We start from the raw sequence: 22280 nt of genomic DNA on the forward strand, positions 1-22280 counted from the left end.
GGACCGGGCGATCGCTGGGCAGCGCCGCGGGCTCGTTATGTAAATCTCTGGCTTGGCCCGGTCCCTCTGGGCTGAGCCCCGGAGACCCTAACGGGCACCCGCAGAGTGCCGAGCCGTGCCCGGCGTGGGCCGTGGCTGTTTCATTCATTCCTCCCAGCAAGCAGTGCAGAGGCGCAGGACTCCTCTGACCAGGTTCACTCTGGTGAATGAATGAATGAGTGAGTGAGTGAGTGAGTGAGTGAATGAGGGAAGAAGTCTTACCAAGGTCACACAGCAATGAGTGGCAGAGTGAAAACCACCCTCGAAGGGCCACTGTACTCTTGCCTGCCAGTAGGACATCTCTGAGATTCGGAGTACTTCCGGGCTAAGAAGAAAATTACTGATAATGAGAATCGGGGCTAGCTGCTTAATCTGTTACTTTCTTCTACAGTGTTTAAGCTGTTGTGCTTTTTTCTCTTTTATGACTTTCTACCTTTATCCTTTATGACCACTGAACACTGTCAGATCAGTGAAAAGGTGTGCTTAGTGTTAAGTATTTGCACACTGTTGTGCGAGAGAACGTCTGAACTTTTTCATTTTACCATATTGAAACTGTACCAGTTAAACAGCTCCCCTGGCACTCTCCAGTCTACTTTGTGTTTCTATGGATTTGGCTACTATAGCGAATACTGTTAAGTGGATCATGAAGTATTTGTGTTTGTCTATGGACTGGTTTATCTCATTTGCATGATATCCTTAAACTCATCCTTGCTGTAGCGTTTGACACATTATTTATTTTAAGTATTGGATATTCCGTTGTGTATGTTCAGTCTTCTGTTTTGGCTGTTGTGAATAATGCTCCTGTGAACATGGGCAAGCAAAATCCTGCTTTCAATTCTGAATATATATCTCCCAGTGGATTGCTGGATCAGATGGTAACTCCACTTGTAAGTTTTAAAGAACCTCCATACCGTCCGTTTCCTTTTAGTGGCTGCACCGCTTTCTGTTGCTGCTGGCAATGAGCAGGGTTCCCAGTTGCTCAGCACCCTCAACAACTCTTCCTTTTTTTGTTTCGCTGGGAGCCATCCTAGTGAGCTTGAGGTGAGGTCTCCTTGTGATTTTGATTTGCAGTTTCTCAGAGGTTGGGTGCTGTGGAGCATTTGTTCTTGTTTGTTGGCCAATTGTATATAACTTTGGAGAAATATCTGTTCAAGTTATTTGCCCATTTTAACATAAGTTTATTTGGTTTTTGTGACTGAGTTAGAAGGGTTCTTTCTATATTCTGGGTATTAAGCTCTTCTCAGACTTGTAATTTACAGATATTTTCCCCCACTCTGCAGGTAGCCTTTCTGTTACTTGGAAGTCTTTAAGCTTTATATAGTCCCATTTGTCTATATTTTTGCCTTGTTTCTTGTGCTTTTGGTGTCAAATCTAAGAAATCATTGCCAGAAGCTAATTCTTCTTGAGTCTCCCCAACTATATGAACATGATTTCATGTAGTCACTGTTTAGTCTTAAGCGGGTAGGTTTGACATTAACCAAGCAGGTACTCTAGACAGGATGACTTGGTTTTTAAAGCCTGGCCCTTCTCCAACTAGCTCGAAACTTTATTCTTGGTGAAGTTGGACATTGTGTCTCTTCTTTGGATTTTTCGTTTTTACAGTGGTTGGAGTGTACTGTTCTTAAAGGGTTAAAGGGGCTCACACATGGAAACATTTCATAGTAAATATTCAATTTTGATAGCCATTTTATAACTGAGAATCTGAGAATTCTTAAAAATTGCCCAAACTTACACAGTCTGTAATACTTCTGTCATGTAAATAACTTGAATCATTTTTCTGAAGGTCACTCTGAGATACCAAAGCACACAACATAGTTGTTGCTTTTAAAGACATGAATGTAGGAAAAATTTAGAAATGTAAGAGTGAAAGTCGGTGGTACAAATGTGCAGTAAGGGCAGTATGTAATTGCCAAATAAAGTGATAAAGTACAGTTGTGGGGAAGTCTAAAAATTTTAGCTCAGATGAAGACTTCCTATTTGATGTCTCTTTAACCAGGGCAAAATTACTTAACTTTTTGAGCTTTAATTATATGTAAAATGAAGATGTCATCGAAGGGTTGATAGGAACTAAATAAAATTAGGTGCTAGTACTGGAAAAACGTATTTTATATAAAACATTCTCAGATGTTTATTAGCATAACTTTAGAATTCAGGAAAAGGGAAGATCTAGAAATTTATGAAATATCCCAATAAAAGATTTAGGGCATGGAATCTAATTGATAAAACACTTTAATCAATTGGCAAGAGTTTTACTTAGAGAAAAACGAGATCTTCAGATGAATGTAGGACCTTGTTGCTTTCCATGTTTTCAGTCCAGAATATTTTACAATGTCCTTACTGCAATGAACTTAATGAATTGTTCAACTTTCAATTATTTTCATACAGTGTATTTAGGTTTGAAAGCGTTAATGTGTGTGAATAGATACCACATAGGAAATAGAAATATTCTGGAAAAGTAATGTCAGTGGCAGAAAGTAAGTTACATTCTCATTTCTTAAACTCTACATTTATTGAATTATTGACATATTTTGGACTTTGGTAGAGAGATTCATTGCCATTTATGTTGTGTTGTTTACATTGCTATTTTAATACAAGTATTTTAGTTTTTTGTAGTAATGGTGGGCATTTTGAAGTAGACTTTTAAAAGAGAAAGATCATTGTTTTTGATAGAACATCATAGTTAGAATCAAGTGTGGCCTACAGCTCAAAAAAGGCTATTCTGCAACTACTTTCATGAATAACTAATTTGTTTTTTTGTTTTGTTTTATTTTCTTTTTTGGTACGGGGGACCTTGTGCTTATGAGGCAGGCGGTGGAGCCACTGAGCTAAATCCCCCGTCTTTGAATAACTAAGTTTAATGAATGGATAGTGTATGATTTGCAACATTGATCTGCACAGTAGCAATTAAAGTAATCCTTGGTGTTTTTTCCCTTACGTAGGAGATTATGTGTATAAGTTTTGTTCTATTTTGTTGCAATTATTTTAAATTTACATCTAACAAAAAACTGAAAGTTTTATCCCCCCTCGCTTAAAATGGCAAGAGTTTTAAACATTGTCATATGTCTGATATATTATTCAGCTAATCCATTTTAAGGTAATTGCATTCTTTTTCTGTTTGATCTAATTCAGATTTAAAGATGAATACAAATTATACAGTCAAAGCAATTTTTCTATACCATTAAGTGTTATAAATTTCAGCTAGTAAGTAGACTTTCAGACAAGAAAGGATACCAGTTGAGCCTTAATTTAGTAATAGCCTGACCTTGGGTATATAGCTTAGCCTTTTGAGCTTCAGTTTCCTCATCTATTAAGTGGGGATTTATGTATTCAGCAACTGCTTATTGAACACAGATCTTTGTGGTGAGCAATATTCTAGGGACTCAGAATCAGTGGACAATAAGGCCAGGTCTTAGCATGCATGGAGCTTGTCCAACTCCCATGTTTCAGAGGAAATATTAACTCACCCGTGGACATGATAATGGTTCACTTCCTGTCATTCACCTTCCTGTTCTCAGCCTCATTTTTCTTATCTGTAGTCGCCACAGGATTATTGTGAGGATATTTTATTACCTTAGTGGCTATAAGAATTTTACATGTTGTTACTATGACAAAGAACTTGGCATGGTGCCTTGGGATGATATATTTTTTTTCTTTTCTGTCGTTTATAAATTACTTGAATATAAAATTGCTGTTTTAAAAAATTATTGTTTTAGATGAGGACTGATCACAATTTATGTGAAACTACCCATTCCATGCTCAATTAACGTTTAGTTCTTCCTCGCAGCATTTTGTTTCCTTATTGTCTATGTAGCTAGCTATCTCTCTTATAGATTAAAAACTCTGCAGAGGAGATCAGGAGCTAGTTTAATCTTAATCAGTTTTTTTTAACTCCCTAATAGTGTTTTGCATTGTGACACCTACAAGCTAAGGTTTTCTGGAATGATAATCAAAAGTTTGCAGCTTTCAATAAAGAACATTTGCTAAGTAAAAAAAAAAACAATTATATACACATGCACACATGGATTATGACTAGCAAAAATTTGGAAAGAATATAAATGTCCATTGGTGGGAGCTGACAAAATAAGCTACATTGCGTTGATGCACTATGACTCTGTTAGAAATGACAATGTGGACACGTGTTTATTGCCATTAAATGGGAATCAAGTCTATCACCAGTGGAATAAAGTTAAGCTGCAAACATATGTGGATTGTCCTGCTTTTGTGTTGGCTACCTAACTGGAGTAGACTTAAATATATGTGAACATAGCATGATGATTTTTTCTTCTGTAGGATGTTTAAGTGATTTTTACTTTGTTTACCTTTTTTCGTGAGCTGAAGAGTCATTAATTAAGTGCAGATTCCTATAAAACCCCAAGCAAAAGAATATGGCTGGACACTAAATGTGTAAAATAGAGTTGAATGGTTTCACCACCCAAAAGGTAAAGGAGCTTTGGTTTATAAGTACTATGCCTCCCTGTGTTTGTTATGCTGTCCATCACTACAAGTGAGATGTAATGGGTGGTAGATAAGGCATTTAATAACTCAGAAAAATCCAATATGCTCTCAATTCTAGCAGTATTTTAACTGAATTATATTATTTCAAGCATCTGCTCCAGTTATTGTTATGCAGAAAATTTTACTGGTTCTATTTTAAAGATGATGAAATGGATTTTGAGGCCAAGAAGTGGTAGAATTTGTCCACATTTTCTCTGGCAGTGGAGCCAAAGAATGTTTAATGTAAACTCATGCACAGAGCTATTATTAGATAGAGCCCTGGAGCATAAACTTGTGGAAACATTTTCAGGATCAGAGTGACTGCTGGATGCCCAGCCACCACCCTATGACCCTCCCTTAGCAACATTCAGTGTGCAACTGTGAACCGTGAGGTCCAGGAGCACAGAGGGTGAGTGCAGTTATGCTAGAGGTGAAAGCGGCTGTGTGTGGATAAACTCCAGCCACAGTCATAGGATTGTCTTGGCCACCCGGAAGTGTGAAACATGTAACCACTCTCATATCTGGCTCCACAACTTTGAAAAAGCAACTTCCTCTCTTACTAGTAGTAGCGCTTCTATAAAGAGACACATCTCCCTCTTCTGTAGTCCACGAAGGAAAAGCGTAATACCTGCTTGATTGCTAGTTCTCTCCCAGCTCTCCTGCCAGAGCAAGGTCTCTGAGTCCAGGAAACGGATCTTCAAGAGGTACTTTGCTCTTTGGGGCAAAGGCTGCCCCTCTGGTGCGCACAGTTCCAGGACCCCTCGTGACATTTATTTGCTTTGCATGATGACGTTCTCCAAGTCCATCCTTTTTTTTTCATGAGTATAGACGAGTTATTTTGTAGATTTACACTCCATTTGGGCCTGACTGGTGTCTCATGCGTATTTGGAAGGAATACCATGAAGGTGATTATGTGTTCTTAGTGCAGTACATCAGGAAACACATGGCTTTCCTTTGGTCCTTCCTAGTGAGGTGCTTGGAACACTGGGTTCTAAGTTGGTGCTTGCCAGGTTGAGTCTTTCCCCATTATAATTAATAAATATTTTTCAACCTGGGGATGTAGCTCAGTGGTAGAGTATGGCCTTAGCATCCATGAGACACTCGGATTGATCCCCAACAACTGAAAATTTTTTTATGGAAAAATACTTTAGAACTGTAAATGACCTGTTTGCTTTTAGAGACAGTCTTGCTATGTAGTTCAGACTGGCCTTGAACTCACTATGTAGCCTAGGCTCACTTCAGACTTGCAGTGATCCTTCTGCATCAGCCTCCTTAATAGAATGTGCTTGCTTATTTTATAGATATATTTTACATGTAATTAGTGCCTAATCTCTAATCATTGTGGCACTGCCTCAGCTGTATAAGGTGTAGGGACATCAAACTATCATACTACAATTACGTATCAGTCACATGAACAGAAACCTGAAAAATTCCATCATCATGAACAGCCATAGTTTGGAGGTCATCAGTATGATAAGTTGTCTTTTTCAATCTTGTGTCTTAAAAATACCTATACACTTGGGACAACATAAATGTTTAATATACCACGAGGTTAGCAATAATTAATATCACAGCTATACAGAAATCTTTACATATATTCACTTAGTTTTTACTCTTAAGGCAAAATTTAGATTCTTTTAACAGGTTTATATAAAATTATTGTCAATTATCTATCGATAAGAATTAAAGGACATCTTTAGAACTCTTATAACTTTAGGAAACGGTTTTAATGACCACACATAGTCTTATTGCCCAATACAAGTGTATCTCATTACATAATAACAAAATGCTTATTTAATTAAAGCTAATAGGTGTAGGTCAAGCTTTTAGTGGCAGAACCAAATTTAAAGAGATATCAAAATATTTGACCACTTTGTTTAACTTTTAGATATAAAAGAGAGTACTTTCTTGTTACTTTGCATGTACTAAGCTTTTGTAGTCTTATCACAATATAAACTTAACTTTAAAGCTTAAACCCACAGTATCTTGTTTATTTTTCCTTATGTATCTATAGTGCCATATAGAGCTACAATAATAGCCGTTTAATCATAAACGGCTAATATTCATAAGCTGATTATTGAAAACCTTTTATATTTTGTATTTCTAACACTTGAATAATCTTTAACTCTTAAAACAGTTTTTTTTAGTAATAGCCTAACATTGAAAGACACAAGAAACTAATTTAGTAAAATATAGAACCTTTGGTTTTTAATCTAGTTTTTAAAATTTAAGCAAGAGTATCCTCATCAGAAAACCCTACTGCTGGCTGTCATCGCTCTTCATGACAACCGGCCTGTGTCCTCCAAGGGTTCTCTTGTTTTCTCTCACCTTCTTTTGCCCTCTTACTCAACCCAAGCTCGCTCAGCAGAGCCAGTTTCTCCCCGACTCTTCTCACTTTTACTTTCTCAAACTTTGTCACAAAGGATGCCTCTGTTTTTTGTTTTTTTTTGGTACCGGGGATGGAACTTGGGTGCTTGCATTTGCAAGGCAAGGCAGGCGGTGGAACCACTGAGCTAAATCCCGGCCCAGGATGCCTCTTTTTTACATCCCCTATCTGGGTCTCCAAGAAGGTGTCTTAGGCTGGGTCTGATGGTCCCCAAGGCTGAAATGTTTTTACAAGCTTTTTTGTTGGATAACGTGCAGCAGCAGCAGTCACTGTAGTTTTAAACACATTTCATAAAGACACTTATGAAAGAGGATTTCCAGAACTGCTTCAGAAAGTGGCAAGAATGATCAGTGTGTTCAAAGAGGGGGAAGGATTTTTGAAGAGGTTTCATGGCAGTGTGACTTTTATTGTAATCAATTTAAAAATGTGAACATTCATTGTGTATTTTGATAATACCTCATATTAGATTTGATTGCTACCATTTTCTCTTACTTGTTTTTATGTCATGTTGGTTTAGTTGGCCTCACTAAGTCCACAGAGACCCTCCTGTCAGTATATAATATGTAAGATTATGTCACCTTGCTATAGAATATCATGTTCTCTTTCTTCACTTTTATTTGGAGTTTCTCTCATCTGTCTTTCTGTTGTACCTCTCCTCTGCAGTGTAGGTCTAGATTCTAGCAGGTTCTGCTCAGCACATCTTCCTGGAAGAGAGCATGGGTCAGCTCTGCGAGTCCGTGGTGACTGGTGTGGGCCTGTACCCCTTCACGTGCTCTGTTCAGTCCTGCCCAAGGGTCCCCGCTGGTGTCATAGGGTTTTTCTGTTCTGTGGGCTGGAAGATTCCCTTTACCACCTTCTGCAGCTTGTCACGCAGACGCTGGTATCACATAGGCCCTATTTTCTTGTGTTTGGGGATTTTGTGTGTGAAGTTTTGATGTTGCTACTTAGTTTAGCTTTTTGAGGGAATTTGGAGAGATTTAAAACTTAAGCTGCTGTCACAGAATTCACAGAGCGTTTTTTTTCAAGTTTAAATACTGTGAACACCATGCTGGCTTTCATTGCAGTTGCATTAAATTTGAACTAACAAGCTGAAAGTTGACTGTGTATGTTACATTTCTCCTGTTCATAGCTAACAGATTGCTTTCTGTATCATCTACAGCTAGACTGCTATAAAAACTAAATTTCCTCTGTCTTTGATGGCCTCTTAGCCAGAGAAAATATATGGTAGAAAGAAGTTTATATAAGTAATAAATATCTGCATGTTTGCAAATTTGTCAGCAGTACTGTTGAAATTTTTAAACTGTGTTTAAAATAGCTTTATTGAAATGTAATTCACATGCCATACAATTCTCTCTTCATTTTTAAGTGGTGGGAATTGGGCCAGGGCCTTATACAATACCGGCCAAGCACTGTACCACTGAGTTACCTCTCCAGCCCTGGTTCTCTTGGATAAAGTATGTGATTAAGTGAAGTTTTAGTGCATGCACAGAACCCCGCAGTAGTCCTGACAATTTTATGGCAGTTCCTCTCTGTATCCTGCCTCTCTTCTCCCTGGTTACTCCCTCTCTGACCCTGTACACCTGCCCTTGGCAGCAGCTAATCCTGCTAACTAGATTTCCCTCATCATTTTGGACCAGTTATCTTTCTGTTTACATGACCCTGTTTCATGTGAACAGGATCATGTAGCATATGGTCTTTTGTGACTAACTTCTTCTACTTGGCATAATGTTACCACGTTTCATCCATGCTTGGCATACATCACTATTTGCTTTCTTTTTATTTTGAATTTATTTTTAAATTGAATTTTGAATGTGTCTTTTCTTTACTTTTCAATAATCTGTGGTTTGCATAATTCATATTTTACTTATTTGTTAATTAGTTGGTGGGTATTTGTTTCGTTTTTTGTCATTATGAATAATGTGACTTTTAACGCTCATGAATCAGTTTTATTTTTCCCCCTCCGGTACCAGGAATTGAACTCAGGACCTTGGGTTTGCCAGGCTGGCACAGTGCCACTGAACTATATCCTCAGCCGTGAATCAGTTTTTGTACGTTCATTTGTCTTGGGTATTTACCCAGGAATGAGATTGTTGGTCACATGATGACTGTGTGTTAAATCTGTTAAGTATCTGCCAGATAATTTTCCAAAGCAGAGCACCATTTCCCATTCCCCCAGGCAGCCCATCAGGGCCCTGGTTCCTCTGTGTGCTGCCAACCCTTTTATTGACCATCTTTTTATTATAGCCACGCTGCTGCTGAGTATGAAGTGGTGTTTTATCTTTTAGATTTTCACTTCAGATATTCAGCAACTATTTCATGTACTTGTTGGCCATTTGTTCATCTCCCTCAGAGAATGTTTGTTTAGATTATTTGCCCTTGTTTATTCATGTTCTTTTTGCTTTTTCAGACAGGAAGAGATAGGTATGGTGCCCAGGCTGGCCTCAAACTCCTGGGATCAAACAATCCTCCTGCTTCAGCCTCCTGAGTAGCTAGCAGTATGCATGCCTGGCTCTTTGTCCAAGTTTTAAAACTGGATTTTTATTCTCTGTTACTATTATGAGAGTTATACATCGTGGATATATTTCTTTTGCCAGATACATCATATGCAAATATTTTCTTTCATTCTGTGGATTGTATTTTTAATCTATTACTGATAGCTTTTAAAGTGCAAAAGTTTAATTTTGAAGTTAACTTTGTCATTGTCATGTTTAGGAAAGTTTTTGCCAAGCCAAGGTCACTAAGATTTACTCTTGTCTGTTCTTCTTAGAGTATTATACTTCTAGCTCTTTATTTCACTATATAGTTCATTTTGAATTAATTTTTGAATGTCTTGTGATATGGGGCATGGATTCTTTTGCATATGGCTCTTCAGTTGTGTTACAAGTTCCGAGATACAGTATTTCTTCTTTCTTTTTACTTTGAAAGACGGCATTACTGTGTAGTCCAAGCTGGCCTTGAACTCACTGTGTGGCCCAAGCTGGGCTTGAACTCAAGGCAATGGTCCTACCTCAGCCTCCAGAGTGCTGGGATTATAGGCGTGGCCATTTTTATTCAATTCTAAGATTTTTGGTACATGAGATGTCTAGATTGATGTTTTTCAATTCACCTGAACTTGATTTTAGTTTCATTTTTGTAATCGATTTCTCACTTGAAAGTACTGTGCTCATAGAGTGTGGTGCATATGACATAAATTCTGTGAAAGTTAAAGATGGTAGCTTTGTGTCTAGATATAATGTGGTCCCTTTTCACCTCTTGTGAGCCTATAAAAGACAAATTCTCACCAGTTGGATGCAATGTTATATCTCTTAGATCAGGCTTGATAAATTAGATGTGTATGTCATCTATATCCTCATTAAGATTATTTAAAAATCTCTCGTGTTACTTGCTGATTGCAGTGAGTTAAAACTGCCAACCAAGCCAAACATGATGTGCATGCCTGTTGTCCTTAGGCCAAGGCAGGAGGATCGCCTGAGGTTAGGAGTTGGTTCATGGTTAGCCTAGACAGTATGATGAGACCGCATGTCAAAACCAGAAACAAACAGAAGTACTACCAAGATAGTGAACTTTTTGTTTTCCCTTTTTAGTTCTGTTAATTTTTTTATGTTTTAATTTTTAATATTGAAAGTTTCAAGCATACCCCGAAGGAAAGAAGATAGCACAGTGCTGTCGCCTGCTCACCTGTGACTACTGTGAGCGTGCACAAGCAGCTCTTTCCCTCCCGTCCCTCTCTGTGGTGTTGCCGAGCAGACCCTACTGCCCTTGTCACAGTCGTGCCTGTGTGGTTAGAGTGAGCCCGTCGCAATGTAGCCCGTGTCCTCTGGGGCAAGTCTTCCATTGAGCACTTCGTCTACTTGGAAATGCTTTTATCTCAGGTACTTTCTGGAAAATTCAGGCAGGATGCAGGTCAACAGCTACTTTTTTCTGACATTTTCATTTTCCATGTTTCATTGTCTTTTGGCTCCCATTGTGGCTGTGAGAAACAAGAATTTATCATTGTTTCTTGTGGGTAGTCTCATGGGCTGCTTTAAAGACTGTCGCATTTTCTTTGGTTTTCTGCAGTTTAACCATGATATGACCAGTAAAAGTACGTTATAATTTATCAGATGATAGTCATTTTGAGCATTTTTGGGTTTTTTTTTTTTTCTATTTTTTTCTCTTTCTTTTTTTGGAGACAGGTTCTTGCTTTGTAGTGCAGGCCGGCCTTGAACTCACTGTGTAGCCCAGGCTGGCCTCAGACTCGCAGCCATCCTCCTGCCTCAGACTCCCGAGTGCTGGGATTACAGGTGTACCACACCATGCCCAGTTTAGAGTTATTTTAAACTTTGCACGTTCTACTCCAAAATGGTGATTAATGTTCTCTAAATAGCTGAGTACATAAGGGAATGCTTGCTACTTGTGAAAAGCCCATGGTAGATCAAGATCTTAAGTGTGTCCCTTCATGTGAAGAGACACAGTATCCTTTTCTTTCTGCAGCACTGTTGGAAGTGATCATGAAAAATGGAAGCACTGCTGGAAACAGTCCGCGCTGCCGGAAGCCCTCAGGTGGCGGGGATCAGAACAAGGCCAGCTGCACTAAGGACAGCACGTCCGGGGGTGCAGAGAGTGGGAAGGGCTACACCCACGACCAGGTGGAGGGCGTCCTCAGGTAGGATCTGCATTAGAGTGGGTTCTGGGGGGATTCTGGATGTTACAGTATTGAAAAAAGTGTTTGAAATAAGACAGATATGGAGGGATTAACCCTGGATATTTAAAAATATTTATTTAGTTAGTTTTGTAGAACTGGGGTTTGAACCCAGGGCCCTTTGCACCAAGCTGCATCCCCAGCCCTTTCATTTATTTATTTTGAGGCGGAGTCTTGAGTTGCTATGTTCCCTGGGCTGGACTTGAACTTGGTCTCCCCAGTGTGTACCTCCAAGCCAGGATTGTGTCTTTGTTAGGTCCTTGTTAGTATTGAGTGTGTGTGTGTGTGTGTGTGTGCGCGCGTGCATGTGCACGCATGTGTGGACAGTGCACACGAGTGTCTGTGTGTGTTTCTCCAACGCCCAAAGGTCCCAGCATTAGGCAGGGACACAGCCAGGATAGCAGAGTGAAGGGTGGTGTGGGCACACTGCGTGCTTCCCCGGAGTTGGACTGTGTGGCCTTGGTCCTCCTTCTGAGAGGTGAGTGAGGGTCAAAGCTGGGGAAGGCGGTGAAGTCCACGCTTCTTGCAGAGGGGAAGAGCACAGGAGTGGGAAAGTTTCTGAGTTAGGATTGAGGCCCCAACCACATTTGGGATCATGGATTCCGTGTGGGGAGAAGAACTCATTCAGGGAGGAGACTGCAGAGCCCTGGGCCCTGTCGGCAGCTGCAGCGGCACAGCGGTCCACCAGGGCACAGGGGCTGGGAAGGGGTGAATGAGTAGGCAGGCGAGGGTACTGCTGGCCTTCCGCAAGGATGCCGCTCACTCCCTGAGGTGATTGCTGTTGACTGCTGGATTCCCCTCCTCAGTGCTTCTAGGTCTTCCTTACCCCATGGGGTTCTGCTGGTGGAGTTGCCAGCAGTTGGCTTTTCACGATTTCCACGTGTATACACTTTTCTTCTTTATCTCTGGCCCCACACATAACCGCTCACACCTCTTCTCTCTCCATCCTCTTTTCCCAGTATAAAAATAATACCATCAGAACCTATTTTCTCCTTTTTTCCTCTATTTTTATTTTTATTTTATGATATTTTATTGAATTTTTCCCCCCTTTTCCCTTTTTCTCCTGGTTCCCAGCATATGTATCCCCATTATTCTTTCATCTTCCTGGGTTGTTAAAAAAATTAAAAACTGAACAAGTTTTAATTAAGCGTTGATATGTGATTGCTCCTTTGGATGTTCCTGTTACTGATGATTTTCCATCCTCACAAGGCAGTGGTGGGGACGGAATTAGTGCCTAAAACAGGTGGAGTACCTGCTCGCACATTAAATCACACTCAAAGACATGGCCACAGCAGAGGGAGGAACCAGTTATTACTAGATCACTACCATAGTGCCAGTGCCTTCTGTCCACCTGACCTACAATTTTCAACATAAACACAAAGGAATCATGACAAAGCAGGGCAACAAGATGTCTCCAGGGACTCATAGCTCCCCAAAAGCTGAGCCCAGAAGCAGTGAATTGAATGAATTTCCAGAGAAAGACTTGAGAAACTGAGAGCTAAACTGAAGAACTCAGAGACAGACAAGCAGTTGAGTAGAGCACTTACTGAGTTGTCCAGCGAGGTGACACAATAAGGTAAAAAGAGACCTTGTCAATTGATAAGGTGTTGGATGAGATTACAGAAGATGCAAATAATTGGCTAGATGATATAACGAAGATAGTATAGGATCTGAGTGACCACTTTAATAAAGCATTGGACATTGTGAAAAAGACAAACAGAAATCCTGGAAGTGAAAACTCCACTGCCTTCTGGGAGGCTGAGGCAGGAGAATTGCAGGTTCAAGCCAGCCTGGGCAACTAATCAATTTAGCGAGACCCTGTGTGAAAAAAGCAATGGAAAAATAAAAAAATGTTGGCAGTGGGTGTGATCAGTCATAAGGTAGGCTGTCAGGACTTGAGGTTAATGTAGTAGACCCTTTAGTCAGGGATACTCAGAAAACAGTAAAGGACAACTGGAAGATGATCTCTTAAGTGTTCCTTGCTGACTGAAAGACCTAAGGATTAGGGTTAGGAAGAAGGAATCTAATAATATAAAATTTATTCATTGTAATCATTGCAGAAACATTTCTAAATCTAGAGAAATGAGATGGGTACCCAGGTAAGTAAGGCATTTATAATCTCAGTTAGACATAAGCAGGGGGGAGCTTCTCCAGGATATATGATAGTCAGATAACAAAAGTTCAGAACAAGGAGAGAGTGCTGAATGCTGTTACAGAGGAACGTCAAATAACATACAAAGATAAACCTATCAGATAATGGATTTCTCAACACAAACCTTAAAGACCAAGACAGCTTGGAGTGAAGTTTTTTAGGCCCTAAAAGAAAATAATTGCTACCCCAGGTTACTATATCCTGAATGATTATTCTTCAAAGTTGATAGAAATAAAAACCTTCCACAACTAGAGAAACTAAAGAAATTCATGATCACCAAATGAGCATTATAGAAAATACTCAGAGTCAGCAAGGACAACACCAACAAAGAGCTGAAAGGAAAGGATACAACTGAGAAAGTAGTTAAACTAAAGGAATCAGGGCTCAAAAAATAATACAATGACAGGAATTAGTAAATACCTTTCATTTCTAAGTGCTGGAGTAAATGATCTTAACTCCCCAATCAAAAGACACAGACTGGATTGAAAAGGAAAACCCAGCTGTATGCTGCCTGCAAGAGACACACCTCATCACAAAGACTGAAAGTGAAAGAGTAGATAGCAATACTCCATGAAGCTGGGTCTACAAGCAAGCAGGAGTAGCTGTTCTAATATGTGACAAAGCTGACTTCAAATCAGAACTAATCAGAAGAGACAGAGACGGTTACTACATACTAGGAAAGGGAACAGTCCACCAGGAAGCAGTAACAGTTATAAATAGACATGTGCTGAATGTGAAGATACCCTATTTCACAGAACAAAAAGTACAGATAGATACCAGTAGTCATAGTGGAGGGCTTTAATCTATTGTCACAGAGTGACTGTTGAACCAGACGGAAAAAAAAAAAAAAAGTCAACAAAGAAATATCAGAGTTGAACCACACCAATAAACAGATGGATTTAACAGATATCTTTAAAGTAGTTCCTTCTACAACAGCAGAATACATATTCGTCTAGTAGCCCTTGGAACTTTCTTTTAAATCCTATGTTAGACCATAAAGTATGTCTGAATAAACACAAAAGAATTGAAATTATCTCTTGCATCCTGTCAGATTGTAACAGAATGAAAGTAGAAATCAACAGCAAAAGAAACTAGATACTATACAAACATATGGAGATTGAATAATACATTCTTCACACTTTGCCTCTATCTCTACCCTTATTCTTTTCCTCTTGTCAAATAATAGTCACCCTTCTACTTCTGTGCCTTTTGGGGTTTTGGATTTCACATATTGGGGAAGATATGTAATACTTGTCTTTAAATCTGGCTCCTTAACCTGGTGGTCTCCAGTTTCATCCATTTTCCTATCGATGATACAGTTTTGTTCTTTGTGGCTGAACAATGCTCCACTGGGTATATAATGACCTGGTGATTCTCTCCTGTCCTGCAGTCTTGGCATTGTGACTGTGATGTGATGTGCTGACGTTCTCTGTGGTCTGTTCCAGATGCCTTCTGAACCAAGATATCTGTATATTTCCAACAATTTTTCCAAGTTTTTTAGTCATTAATTCCTGAGTTCATTCACTTAACTGTGTTTCAGTGTTCCTGGACGTTCTGTTCATAATTTCTTAGAGAATGTGTTTTTTTCAATAATGACTGGTGAAATATCAGGTATAGATATATAAAGCTAATAAAATTAAAAGGCATACTTTACATTTTTTTATTGTGTGTTCGGGCTGGGATTTAGATCAGTGGTTCTGCCTGCCTCTCAAGTGTAGGGACCCGAGTTTGATCCCCAGTGCAAAAAAAAAAAAAGCTAATATTATAAAAGTGTGTTCATAGATACATAAAATTAAAGAACTACATGAGGAACCCTCCCCCATCCCCATATTTGGCTTCAGCCTTTATCAACATTCAGCTAGTCTTGTGTTCTTTCTCCATTAGCATAAATATACACACTCGGTGCACTCCACCCTACTCTGTCAGAGTTGTTTTGAAGAAATGCTGGGTGTGATGACACATGCCTATGATTTGACACTAGGGAAGCAGAGGCAGGAGAATCACTATGATTTCAAGGACAGCCTAAACTGCATAGTTCAAAAGCAGCCTGAAATCCCTAGCCAGGACCCTGTCTCCAAAAAAAAAATTTTTTTTTGACACAAATACAACACTTTACCTAATATGCAGTGTTTGGATTTTTCTAATTTTCTTTAAAGAGTTTCTGTATTTGGACTAAATTTCATCCATACATTTCATCTGGTTCATACTTCTTATGCTTCTTTTATTATATAACAAGCTCCCCTACTCCTTTTTTTCCTTGATATATTGTTGTAGAAATTGGGACAGTTGGTTGAATCTCTTTTATACTAAATTTGGTTGTTTTCATCCTCATTCTACCATCCTGTTTTATTATGTGTATTTCTTATAAACACAATAAAACCTAGATCTTTCCTTAGAAAAATATTAGTTAGGGAACCTGTGTGAAGACATTGATTCCCTGAGTCAATAATTTTACTGTCTTTTTTACTAAATACACGTATTTTTTCTTCTAGGGACTAGTTATGATTTAGAATATTCTTTCAACAGTATCCCTGAGTTAGTCACAATCCCTAAAGGTCATTGGCTTCTAGAAGAGTTGCCCGGCTGACTTGCAGAATACCCGTTCCATTGCCCTTGCCAGTGTTGCTGCAGTGAGGGAGCAGATCAGTAGCTGGTACTTGCTGCTGTATGTGTTTGTTTCTTTACTGGTACACAAGGGACTTTTCTTAAGGCAGCACGGTTATGTTGTGGGTGAGCAGGATTCCGCAAACAAGCTGCACAGTGATAGTTGGGCTCCATGGGAGAGGCCATGCAACCACACCACATCCATTGCATAAGGAGCCTGCTTACAGGAAGCTGGGGGCTTTGTGTAACTTTGAAAACTGGTTCTATGAAACTGAGCTCCGTTTGCTGTCTTTGAGATGGAATGTATTTTTTAAAAATTGAGGAATGTGTTGTCATAGATCTTACTTGAAGAAGTTCCTATTCTGTCACTGAAAAAAGGCCATCTCTTATCTTAGGAATACAGGATTAACAAGAAGTTGTTCACTGGGCTGTTACTATATTTATTATCTAGGAGCATTCTGGAGACAACTGGTAACTTGTTAGAATTGGGAGGATTTGAATTGGAGAGCTGATGTAAGACCCAGATCTTTCTTTTTCAGTCTCACTGGTTGTGTATCCTTTCTTGACCAGTTACCCTCCTGCCCCAGCCTCCTGAGTATGTGGCTCCAGTTCTTTAAATAAAAGGATGACAAATCATTTTGCTAAATGTAAAAATCCTTTGTCCCAGAACTATTTCCCTCCATATCCACTGACTTCAGAGTCTGTTTAAATAATCAGCAGTAGCACATGCAGAAAAGAAAGTGGAAAGGCGACTATGCTTTCATGCCCATGAGAGGACACCACCAGGGCTGGGCTGAACGTGCTCCTCGATACTGAGTTCCAGATCTCTTTTTGGCCGTGTTCTGTAACATCCCTTTCTGTACTGGGTCTCCTTTGTCATAAAGACAAGGTTTTATGTAGGTGTATGATTCTGCCCCAGCTCTGCCTGAGCTCAAGGGTTTGTCTGTTGATGTCTTTTTTTTTTTTTTTTTCGGTACCGCAGATTGAACTCTGGTCCTTGCCGCCTGCAAGGCAGGCGTTGGAACCACTGAGCTAAATCCCTGGTCCGTTGATGTCCTTCTTGCTGGCAGAGCCTGGTGGCAGTACAGGGCCTCAGGCAGAGAGAGACTGGGAGAATGTGTCTTAAGATTCCTCAGTAAGGCTGAAGAAGCCTTGACTCTTTCGAGAAGGAACATGTGTGACAAGGTGTCTATGGCTGGTGCCGCAGAGTGTGGTGAGGGCCCGTGGGTTAAGCTCGAGATGTGTGTGGTGATTTCTCATTCCGATGTGGGCACTAGGGGAGTGAGTGTCTGAAGCATGACTTGCAATGCGTAGTCTTTAGCTTGTCCATGAGTGGTGATGACTCTATAGCTGTCTGCTGGCTTTTCAGTAATTTTTCCTCTACGATGTCATGAAAAACTCAGAGCAGGAGCGACTTGGCAGAACTGGACGTACTCAAGAATCACTTAAGTGATTGTTTTTCCTGTCTGGTCTTTCTTCGCTCTGGCAGTTCTTGGCACTCTGATGTAATGTAGAGCATTGAGGATTCCGCTCTGGCTGCCCTGTATTGTCTAGTAACCCTCTTCTAAGCCACTAGTCTTTCCTGCTTCGGAGATATCAGTAAACCACTTTTAGAGGCTCAAGGTGGAATAGTAATAGCTATACATTCAACTAAGTAGTAATGGCTTTAAGATTATTCATTGTTTACTTTATCACTACTTTTCTGCATTCAGATAATCTCTATTCTGTTCTTACCCCTGTTCCCTGTCTCACAGTCTATGTATTTCTTTTCTATTTCAAACTGATTTTGGTCCCACCTGCATTTTCTTCGTAGCGCTCATCCCCTTTGGTCTGAGCATGTCTCACCTTTTCTCCCTTCAGGTTGAAACTGTCATCTCCCTATCCATCTGCTTACCCAACACACATGGTAAACAACACACAGTCCTGCCTTCAGGAAGCCTCCGATCTAGAAGAGTACTCAGACAAGTAAGCAGAGCATCCGGAAGGGGTGAGGCTTATGTTTAGAGGGCTTCGGAAGCCTACAAGAGGGCCTTTGGGTTAGTAGGAAAGAGAAGCTAAGCGGAAGAAGTCTAAAAGTTGTAGCAGCCAGCGAGGCAGACAAGGAACATCTGGACATCAGGAGCATTTGCATACACCTCCCAGGGAAGGGTCTGTGTCCCACTGATTATAGGAAAGGAGTGGAGAGGGAGAGGGCGGCTGCTGCAGTCTGAAGGCTCCTTGTCAAGTTCTGAGTAGCAAGATGCTCAGATTGGATGAGCAGAGGTTTACATCCTAACTTCGGCTTACCTGATTACCATGTTTAAAACAGCAGCTCTGTTCCCACTTCTGTTTTCTATTCCCCTTTGCCACTTTTTCTTTGAGTATTTATCACTGTAAGCTGTATTTTATGTTTTACGTATGTATTTGTTTTTGGCTTCTCCCGCTCCCTGTTGTAAATTTAATGTAATTAGAGATTTTTTACTTTGTATTCCCCATTGTAGGATCTAAAACAGCTCCTAGTAGAATAGTCAGGAAGTGACTGTTGAAGAAATAGGTTCTGATTTCCACTTGTTATTGGTCATGTGACTTTAGGCAATTTATGTAACCATTCAAAGCCTTGATTCCTCGTTGGTCAAATAGCAATAAAACCTGCCCAGTGAGGAGTGAATGAGTGCTTTGTATAAAATAAAAAGCATAATAAAATTCTATAATTCTTTATGTGGAATCTTTATGGCCAGATAATTGTTTGGAATTTGGAATTCGTCATCTTTAGAAAGCTAGTGCTATAGATGTGATAGGCATTGTCTTAGCAGGAGCTGCTAACTGCCACCAATTTACAAAGCAAGTTGCATAGGCAGCAAACCATAGCCAAGTGGTAAGCATTTTGGCCGCAAAATAAACAAATGCACACATGGATTGAATGAAGACTGTAACAGCTTTATTTCCTTTCAGGCCAGATTTTACCTTTAAAAGCTCAAGTTGGCTTTTAGAATAACTTTTGTTTTCAGAGCCTTATGGATACTGAGCGAGGGTGTGGGCCTGTGAAGCTGTGCCTGACGCATAGTAGGTACTCTGTCATGCTGCTGTCCCTTGTACTTAATTATCTTTTCCAGTCACCTCGTCTCTAAACATCTAGGAAAGAGAGATGCTCTAAAGGTGAGGATTTCTGTTGTTTGTTTGTTTGTTTGTTTGAGACAGAGTCTCACTATGTAGTTGAGACTGACTGACCTGGAATTGTGTATCCCAGGCTGGTCTCTTGAACTCAAAGCCATCCTCCTGCTTCAGCCTCCCCAGTGCTGGGATTATAGGCGTGTGCCACCACACCTGGTTGAGGATTTCTCTCTTGTTTACTGATCTATTTCAAGTGCTGGAAGAACACTGGATAGTTGGTGTTTACTGTTTTTGACTGAATAAAGGAAATGTCATGATATTGAAATAAGACTGCCTTGTGTTAATATTTGTAAGTGCCTAAAGTAGGAAAAAATCAATTTTAATTATTACTACTTTTAGGTCGGCATGGTGGCAACACACCTGTAATCCCAGAAACACTAGGAGACTGAGGCAGGAGGATTAAAAGTTCAAATTGAGCCTGGGCGACATAGATCCTGTCTCAGCATTTAAAAATATAAAAATAAAAGGGCTGGGAGTAAAGCTCAGTTGTTGGGGGGAAACACTAATTTTTGAAAAAAAAACTAAGTTTTGAAAGAAGATGGTGTAATAAATTTCTTTTGATGTAATTATTAGAAAACTCTGTATATTTCGACAGTCTTCTACAACACTCTTTTTCTTTCTACTTCATATAACAAATAATGAATGGTTCCATTGTGAAAGGAGAGCTATGGCTCATTCACTCGAAAAATATTCCCCAAGAATCTGTCATGTACCAAGCACTGTGATAGCTAATAGCTTCAGTAGTTAAAAAGAAAACTGTCAGATTATTTCACCTGTTTCGAGTCTTGTCATAAATGTATCAACCCACATTCACTACTGAAGTCACAACATGCAGTACTGTAAAATGGTGCTTCTGTGATGCCAGGGTGCTAGGCTGTGGCAGAACAGTGGCATCCCAAAGTACCTGGTCTTCTCTTCTCCATTCAGAGTAATTTTCGATTCCTAATATACTTTGAATCCTCCAGTCTTAAATCTGTTTCATCTTTAAAGTAAAAATGGAGATTGGGTTTAACAAATGCCTTGGGTCCTGTATTATATTGTATTATATTTTACTTATAAAGGACCTGGGTCTTTCAAAGAATGACTCAGATAAATCCTCATTCACATAATGGTGCTAGTTAACTTATCTTAACATGTAAACCATTGAATTTTGTAATCATGCTGCGTACACTCAAATGTTGCTTTGGTACTTAGTTGGATCAACATTATATAAGAATACATTCTTGAAATGTGTCTTCATTAGCTGTGACTGCTCTTGAGAAATGTTTGGAATTTTTTAACCACTTGACTTCTATAATACTGTTCTCATCCCCCCATGTGAGTTACAGTAATGTGCTCTCCTTCATCTGCAGTTATCAAGGGCTTTGCTTAACTCCTTGATAGTTGTGATAAATTGTGTGAAGGATGTTTCTCGTAGCTTCTTCTTAGACTAGGAAAAGGCTGGAAGAGTGGTTGGTGACCACAGCACAGTGAACTAACCTGAATGGAAGAGCCATCATTAAATTTTGAGAAAACAATCCTTAGATAGTTCATTATACTATTCTAAAAAGTTAAAAATGTTAAGTGCCATTCTTCCTTGAAACTTACACAATATACTTTCTGTTTACAGCATAAACAAATGTAAAAATTACTATGAAGTACTTGGAGTTACAAAAGATGCAAGTGATGAAGATCTGAAAAAAGCGTACAGAAAGCTTGCTTTGAAATTTCATCCAGACAAAAACCTCGCACCTGGAGCAACAGATGCATTTAAAAGTAAACTTTTTTTAAAAAGTAAACTCTTTAAAGCTATTTTGCTAAGCGCTTTTTAGAATTCACTTTGCAAGGTTTTGAAATAGTACATTCTGCATTTCGACTGGTACATTTAGAAGCCAGCATAAGCAAGGGCCTGTGAAGTCCTTTAAAACTGTTCTACTGACATATTTCATCCAGACCCGAGCCAGTGCTTTTGGCTTCACAAGAGCAACCTGCCAGTGTGACGGTCCCGGGTGACCGTTCTAGGGATCCCTGCGTGTGTTCTCCTTACTGGGATTGGTGGGTTGATGATTTTGCATAATTCCTAGCATGTTCCATGTGGGTCTAAGTCAGACTAAAAATACAGTTTTTATGCGATTTTACTAGAGACTGTCTAGAATTGGGATGTTAGTGTAGCAGTCTGCCAGCGTTCTGCTTCTACTTCTAATAAACCTGGCCACTTCATGCGTTTTTCACATGCAGTTTTGACCAGTGTGCTGTTTTTTCTTTTTAAAGGTTGGTTTTTTTCTCTTACCTGCTGTTCATTTTTTATTTTCTTTCTCAGTATTCTTTTAAATTCTTTGCCAGTTAATGTTGGAGACTAATTTTATAATTTCAGATTTTGTTATAATGTATTTGTAATAGTTAACTTCTAGTTCAGGGTAGAACGCTTAGCTTTATTGTTCTTGTGAATTAGGCATTCACACCACCTGTGTAAATGTGCAAACTGGTGAGGTCTTAGAACAACAAGAGCAGCATACTCATTCTTACAGTGTTTCGCAAAGGTAGAGGGCTCAATTAGCCCCTCATAAATATACTGTTAAAACTGTTTACAAAATGGTTGTATTTCTTGAAGGAAGTTGCCAAGCCGTGTACATTTGGGAATTCTTAATATGTTCCAGTAAGCACAGCCAACGCAGTTACGGTGAATGAAAGTAAAATACCATCTTTGACAGTGAAAACCTTTTCAGTTTCTTAAACAAAAAGTGACATGTTAAAAGTATAGAAAAGTTACCTTATCCAAAACACACAGACTTACA

The 22280-nt window shown here is 39.4% G+C and overlaps 1 protein-coding gene across 1 annotated transcript in view; it reads left to right on the plus strand.

The window, feature by feature from the left end:
• Positions 1 to 22280, plus strand: part of Dnajb14 (DnaJ heat shock protein family (Hsp40) member B14) — a 48240-nt gene that overhangs the window by 1578 nt on the left and 24382 nt on the right. The window contains exons 3-4 of the mRNA XM_033756051.1: positions 11393 to 11564; positions 21116 to 21261. Of these exons, the coding sequence (XP_033611942.1) occupies positions 11393 to 11564; positions 21116 to 21261 (318 nt within the window). The remainder of the gene's footprint in view (positions 1 to 11392; positions 11565 to 21115; positions 21262 to 22280) is intronic.

The sequence above is a fragment of the Fukomys damarensis genome, unplaced genomic scaffold (assembly GCF_012274545.1).
Source record: "Fukomys damarensis isolate Sample0158 unplaced genomic scaffold, DMR_v1.0_HiC HiC_scaffold_25, whole genome shotgun sequence".
Taxonomy (NCBI): Eukaryota; Metazoa; Chordata; class Mammalia; order Rodentia; family Bathyergidae; genus Fukomys; species Fukomys damarensis.